At 50.6% G+C, this 7169-nt stretch overlaps 1 protein-coding gene across 1 annotated transcript; it reads left to right on the top strand.

Moving 5' to 3' along the window:
- The first annotated feature begins 3130 nt into the window (after positions 1-3130).
- Positions 3131-4084, top strand: LOC112114083 (natriuretic peptides A-like). Its single transcript, XM_024210633.1, has 3 exons — positions 3131-3262; positions 3411-3740; positions 4025-4084. The coding sequence occupies exons 1-3, from the start codon at positions 3131-3133 to the stop codon at positions 4082-4084; spliced, it is 522 nt and encodes a 173-aa protein (XP_024066401.1).
- The last annotated feature ends 3085 nt before the right edge of the window (positions 4085-7169 follow it).

The following is a 7169-nucleotide window of genomic DNA, read 5'->3' as shown; positions in this document are numbered from 1 at the left end:
CCTGTCTGTAGTTTAGGGACAAATAGGGCTAGTTTTAAAATCGTTGTAGGAAACGTCAGAGTTCCAGGTCCCTGAATCTAGCCTAGCTGAAATGTACTACCTCCCTGACAGCTGTTCTGGGCCTGCATATAATAACCATCATCAGCCCAAGCTCTTACACAACTTCAAACAAAGTCCCATCATGCAAGCGATTGAGGAAGATGATCTGCAGAAGAGCTCTGTGCATGCGTGAAAGCTGGTCTCGCTCACCAACAGAAGTTGTTCCAATGAAAGAGATTACCTCACCCTCCTTGGCTTGCTGATACTTAGGGTCACCATTTTCAGCCCTGGCTGCCTAAAACCTGCTTCCTAAATCTATCTTTGGGCACTTCAATATTAATGGCCTGATTTCCCAAGGCGCTGAGTGTCCAGCAGCCGCCATTGACCTCAGGGGTATTACGAAGAGCTCAAGCACCTCTGATAATCAGGCCAGTTCTAGTCTATGGGATTTAGGAGCTTGGCTTTAGGCACCCAGCATTGAAAATTGTAACCTGTCTCTCTGCTGGCATTAGCTAGCAGAACTCTTCCTTCAGCATCACATCTCTTGCCCAGATTTCTCTCTGCAGGACAGCTACCCACCATGCTGATGAGTGCCTAGCTAGCTAGACAACGCGGTCACACATGTAACAAGGCCCCCTTCATTAGGTGATGCCCCGTCTTGAGGCCCCGCTAGAGCACCCCCACAGTTTCCAATGCAACCTTGTTAGAGACCCACCTTTGTTATTATTTTATATTGAGGGTGAGGTAGGTCCCAGAGGCCCAGGCAGGAGCAGAGTCCCAGAGTGGTAGGTGCTGTACATACACATATGAAGGCCCTGTCCCTGCTCCAAAGAGCTTACACTCTGAGAAAGTGACTGAGGCACAAAAAGTGAAAGAGAGAGCGAGAGCTGCAAACCGACATGATTTTACAGCCCAGTGCCTCTATTTAAATTATGCGGCTCACGGGAGGCCCGCGCTGCCTCTCAATCTAGCCCTGCCAGGTGGCTGATTTCTTCCAGGCATTATGGCAGAGGTGGGTGATAAGGGGAGACTTGAAACAGCACAGGGCAGGGTCCTGATGGATCAGTTCAGGGAGGATGTTCCATGCATAAGGGCTCCTGGAGAGACTTCCACTGCGGTTTAGCACTGGGCTTGCCTGGCCTCTACTTAAGAAGTACGGCACACGCATGCATAGAAAAACCCATTGCCCCCAGCTGCCCTTTCCATGGCACATGGTCTTTTGGGTGGGAGGTGGAGCACTTGCTCTGGTAAGCCCTTGTGCAGCACACATTAAAGTCTTTGCTGCTTAGACTCACTCCAAGGGCAGCGCGTGGGCCCCACAATAAGCACCGAGTCCTATTCACCATCCCCCGTGGGCTTGTTAGTTAACTAGCAGAGGTGCGGGGGTGTGGTGGAAGCTGCTGGCGCATGGAGATTCAGGAGACCACTCACGCTGGCACCTTTCAGAGGCAGTTAGGGGAAGGGAAGGAAGGAATGGAGGGTCCGGTAACAGACTGAAATGGCTGGAGAGATTCTGTTGGGCCCAGCATGGGCATCGGAGCAGAGCAAAGTTCTCCCCCATTCTAAAGAGACCCCCTCAAGGGGAAGCCTGAGGTGGCGCTATTGGTCAGGGATTAAAACTACAGCTAAAGACCAGGCGTGGGGAGTCAGGCAACTGAGCCAGTAACACGCCTCCTCTGCAAAGCGTTCAGCTGGGGAGCACTGCAAGGCGATGCGGCTGGGAGAGAGGGATTCGGCGTAGCTTGGAATGGCAAACCCCCTGCAGACTGTCTAGCCAAAGGCTGCCCTTGGGGCAAACAGCTACCCGTGCAAATCAAGGGCTGATGTTAAAAACAGCAACCCTAGATTAGATTCCAAGTAACGATTCAGTCCAGATACAGAAGCAGCTTCCGAAAATATCTCCCCTTCCTCACCCGAGACTCTTCGCATGCATTATAAACATCAGCTAAAGCTCACAACACCCCAGGAGGGAGGGAAGTGTTATCACCGCCATTACCAAAGGGGGAGATTGAGGCAGAGAGGTCCCATTTCTTGACTAAGGTACCAAAGGGAGCCAGAGCTGCCCAGTCCTACAGAATCCCCCGTCCCTTGCCCTAATGACACCTGACTTCTCCCTAAATGTGACAGTAACATCTTCAGAATCACTTTAATGTATTCTAGTGGTAAACGTGAAAGGAAATTCAAAATCCAACAGTGTCTTGTCCTTCAATTTACAGGTTCCAGTTACAAGGCATGGGTCTGAAATAGAAAATTGCCCTGGCATCCTACACACTTCTCGCACGCCCGGGCTGCAGGCTTTGCTCAGAAAAGGAGGCTGGATCTTTTCAAAAAGAGCCTTTGAAAAGTTCTCTCTCCTCCCGCTAACCCCCCTCCAACTTCCTTCCTAGCACCATTCTTGAATGAAATCCCAGGCCTCCGGAAGCACGAGCTGGAAGCCCTGTCATCACGCTGACAGGAGTGTTAAACGGTTCTGGGTCTGCAAGGAATGGGACAGAAGGGACAGATTCTCAGCTGGTGCAGGAATTAATGGAGCTCAGCCAATCTATAGAGATCCGGCCCCAAAGAGCTGTGTTGATTTACACCAGCTGAGGACCTGGCCCCATGTGTCTAGGTCACTGGCTTTAATGGCAGCTCTGCAGCCAATTCTCCTGCATCCCCCACCACGATGCCCATTCGAGGCTTGCTGGCCAGTTGTCCAACACTTGCCTCATTGTTTCCATCGTTAAGGAACAAGAATCCGGAGGCACTGCTGAGAGATAAAGGGGGCTGTTTTTTGGTGCTTCTCTCACACCTTTGAAGTGTGAAACCTCTTGAGACAAATCAACAGGAATGCGGTCCTCGCACTGTCATTCCCGCTGGAGCCGACGAGCCTTCGCCGCCCCAAGGGGCTGGATAACTTTAAAAGGGAATCTTCTGCCAGCTCCGGTCTCAAGATCCTTTATCGCGGGCAAGTGACAGAATGCGGCGGGCTTCATTCCTTGGGCGTGACTCCTTCTGACTCTGCTCGTATAAGAAGGGAGGGGTCAAGATCGCAGCCCATAAGCGAGAGGGGGCAAACCACCGGAGGCGAGAGGAGAACGTGGACTACAGCATGGGCTCGTTGACGGCTGCTGCCCTGCGCTTCCCGCTGCTGCTGCTGCTCCTCACCATGAAGCCCCAAGGAGGAGCCAAAGCTCATCCCGTGTACAGCTCGGCCTCCGCTGCTGAACTGGCTGACTTCAAGGTAGGGCAGCAGGCATCGCTGTCAGAACGCACTGCAACCAAGGGCTGGGGGAGCGGGGAAGGTGTGCACTGCTTTGCCATTCACTCCGTCCCCTTGGGCGATTCTAGGGTTAAACGCTATCTTCCCCCGCTGCCTGTCTGCATTTCAGACCCTGCTGGACCGCCTGGAGGACAAGCTCCCATCAGAAGAAGCAGAGGCAGGTCTGTCCCAAGACATGAACGAACAGGATGAGGAAGTCCCAGGAGATGCCTCACGCCCCCTTGCTTCAAGGAACAGCGACTACGTTAGACCCCAAAGAGAAGGCCTGGCCTATGGGCGCAACAGCTGGGAGCTGCCCGAGAAACCTCCGTCTGCCCTGAGGAGCAAGCTACGAGCACTGCTGAACTCGCCACGCAGCACGAGAAGGTTCTCGGATTGCTTTGGCCAACGGATAGATAGAATAGGAGCCCAGAGCGGACTTGGATGCAACAGCTACCGGGTAAGAGGGAGAGGGAAGGGCTAGATGACTCAAGCACAGCTGGGGCAATAGAGTAAGGATGAAGCAATGTTACGCTCTGGGCAGAGTTCCCAGGAAGTCAAGGTGGACTGTCTAGTTCAGGTTAAAAGATGGAAGATGGATTTTGAGGGGTCTCCTATGCCAACTCTCTTGTTCTTGTGGTGCAGCGTCCAGGTGGATAATTTTAAAAACAGTGGGACTTAAAATGGGTTGGGGGCTCTAGCTACAGTGAGCCTCTCTCTTACATGTCTTTTCTGAACTTTTAGGAAATTTCCATTTTTAGAAACGATAATGAAGACTGCGTCCTTTTCTGGCTGAGTCCCTAGCAGTCAGTTCCCTAATTTAACATAAAGTGCTGCAGTGAGAACACATAACCCCGGTGGAATGGTGCACTCAGACACCAGCCACAAGAACCACCCTAGATAGAATCCTTTCAAGAAGGATGCATTTGATTCCAGAGCAATGGAATCTTCCACCGTAAGGACCATAGAAATCAAAGTCCATCTCTTGGGGGTCAGTACAGCATTGTCCCCCTTCAACATCGAGCATTCTGCTCGGTCGAGTTTTTACAATCCAACCTGAGGGAGTTTCTACCTCTTCTTCCTACGGGAGACTCGTCTCCTATTTAAAAGGTATCGGGGCCAGTAAGTTTCCCTCACTATTCAGACTCAAATGCCGCCTTTTCTTCATTTCAGCACATCGTTCATGGGGCACGTCCTTGATGCAAAATTTACTAGGTTAGATCCCAGCCTCAAAGGATCAACCAGCACGACGCGGACAACTTTGCAGTCAGCATAGACCAGGGCAAATCCTGTACAGCATCATGTTAGCTAGTCCTGGTTACACCCGCGTCCCAGCACGGCACTGAACACAATTGTCCTTGTCTACACTGACTGCACAGTCATCACAGTAGCTAACTCGCCTCTTCAAGGTCCTGGTCTCACCCGATAACACTTTGTAATGATGAAAGGTTAGCCCCCGGTGAACCACACTGAACAATTCCAGTGCCTCATTGCTCTTTGTGTGATTCAAGGATTTAAACATTTATGCCTTCACCACCACATCTTACTCCTGTCTTAGCCGAGCTCTAGGTATTCTGCTCAAGTAGCCCCGCTCTGGCATTGTTCAGGATCACGTGCAGCACACAGTACGATGTGTTACCTTCCCACCACTTTACAATCCCAGCTAGTCACAAACCATGGGAAGGCTCCTCTCAAAGCTTAAATGAGCTACTAAAAAGGAACCAGCTTCCATCCTCGTTTGTGATGAGTTCAGGACAGAGGGGCCCAAACATTTAGCACTGCAGCAGCCCAGCTGGAGGATGGGGGAAAGGGACCCGGAGGGAAAAAAATAAGAGAAAAAAGGGATGCTGCCGGGCTTCTCAATGGGAAGGGGCTGCTGATGCACCAGCGGCTGCTTAAGTTGCTCCTGTCTTTATCCACCCTTTAAAACCCTGCCTTGCATTCCTTCGGATTCAGCTGGTTTTTAAGAGCAAGGATTGTTGAATGGTGGGACTCAGGAGATCTAGGGTCAAATCCTGGCTCTGCCACAGACTTCCTGTGTGACAAGTGACTTCATCTCTTTGTAGCCCAACTCCCGCTCTGTTAAATAGGAATAATAATTCTCCCACTCTCTAGCTGCCTTGAGTGTAGTCTCTTGGGTGGGGGTGGGGGTGGGTGTGGGTGTGGGTGGGTGTGTGTGTAGTACCTAGCGCACCGGGATCCCGCTCTCCGTAACTTTAGGTGCTATTATGATGACCACTGTTTGAGCAACACACTGGTGATTGAACCAGGGAACTTCAGAGCTAAAAGCAGAAGCTGATGTACTTGAGCTCAAGTTCCCTATCTGTAACACGCTCACCAGTAGGTTATGCTCCGCTAGTACAAATAACCCCTCAAAGAATAAAGAAATGTACCACCCCTACATTTACTTGTCTTTTTCTCTCTCCTTCAGTTTTGAAGCTATACCTGGAGATGGGGGCAATCCTAATCTTCTTCCTCAGATCCCTGGACATCGAAGCTCTTCCAAAGTCAACTGCATCTTCTTAGCTCCTCGCTGGTAACTTATGTTGCAGCAGGGACAGTAGGCGAAACTCAGCTGCCATCTGGCTTCACCCATTTACAAACAATTTCCCCCCTCTGCCCCCCGGCACTATGAGTCAAACAATGTACAGGATGTTGGCTTTCTCCCTGAAGTGTAAGGGTTAAAGGATAATTTTAGTCCGTTGTCACTGAAAAGAATTCCAGCCCAGATTTCAGCACCTTGGACAGAAAGTGCAGGTCTGTTTCTTTCATCAAATAAATGAGTGCAATAAAAGGCTACTGTTAATTTTTCCATACCCTGCATGACCTGTCTGTGTGTGTAAAAATGTAGCTCATATTCAGTTAAGAGGACCACAACAAAATCTCACCGGCCTGCACTAATGTACCCGCTAAATATGAGCAATTGAAAGGTATTGTGGGTCTCCTAACAAGCGCTCGGATTAATAAGCCTATAAACCCCATTTAAGTCTGAGTACAGGCAGGGGCTGGTTTAAGAATAACGGTATTATAGCTGCTGTATTAACTCAACTGTGCAGAGTATAAAACCAAACACAGTTATCTATAACCAGCTTACGCCTTTCTTCTCCAAGCAAGACACTTGCTGCTTCTGTCCTATGAAAAAATAACCCCCCCACCTACATACAATCCTGACACCTCGGCACAGTCCCTAAGCTGACAATGCTGTAGCCAAGTGTCTGGCATCTATTTCACGCCTGCTGGGGATGTTTTGGGGGGGGAGGGGGGCAGGTGTGTCCCTGTCAGTCCCTTGGGCCCAACCACTGCAGTGGCTCCCTGCCAAAAGATGATGCTTGGTGCCAATTTCCATCCCGCCCACCCAGGAGAGTGTAGGTTGGTGACTCAGCAGGAGGCAGAGGGCAGCATCTGCATACAGTCGAAGGTTAAAATAAATCAACGCACAGCAAGAGTGTTGCATAGGATGCGGAGAACTAAGAGGCCGTTACTACCATCGTCATGCTACAGCTCACATGCAAAGGAGGGGGAGGGGGGCTGTACTTGCCGCTGCCAGCTCCACAAATGACATTTTAGGACACACCTTAAGCAGCTCTGCCTTATGGCAACTACTACTGGGACGAGGGCTGAGTTTTGTTTCAGCTTGTGTTTTCTATTGGACAGAGATGGTAGCACAGCTACTTGAGATACAGTCAAGCCAGCCCCAGCCCCCCTACAAGCACTAAGGATGACGTTAGGGCGCCAGCAATACCCAAACCTGCCTTCGCGAAGGAAACAGCTGGATACTTAGATCCTTTTATAAGCTTACTGGGGTGGGGGAGGGAGGCCAGCTAAGAGAGCAGAATATCCTCTCCACTGCAGGAGGGACCATCTATAAACCATGTAGGACCAATCCTGT

Source organism: Terrapene carolina, unplaced genomic scaffold (genome assembly GCF_002925995.2).
Source record: "Terrapene carolina triunguis isolate 2854851 unplaced genomic scaffold, T_m_triunguis-2.0 Scaffold714, whole genome shotgun sequence".
Lineage (NCBI taxonomy): Eukaryota > Metazoa > Chordata > Testudines > Emydidae > Terrapene > Terrapene triunguis.
The sequence above is the reverse complement of the archived record's forward strand: the minus strand, read 5'-3'. Positions and strand labels throughout refer to the sequence as shown.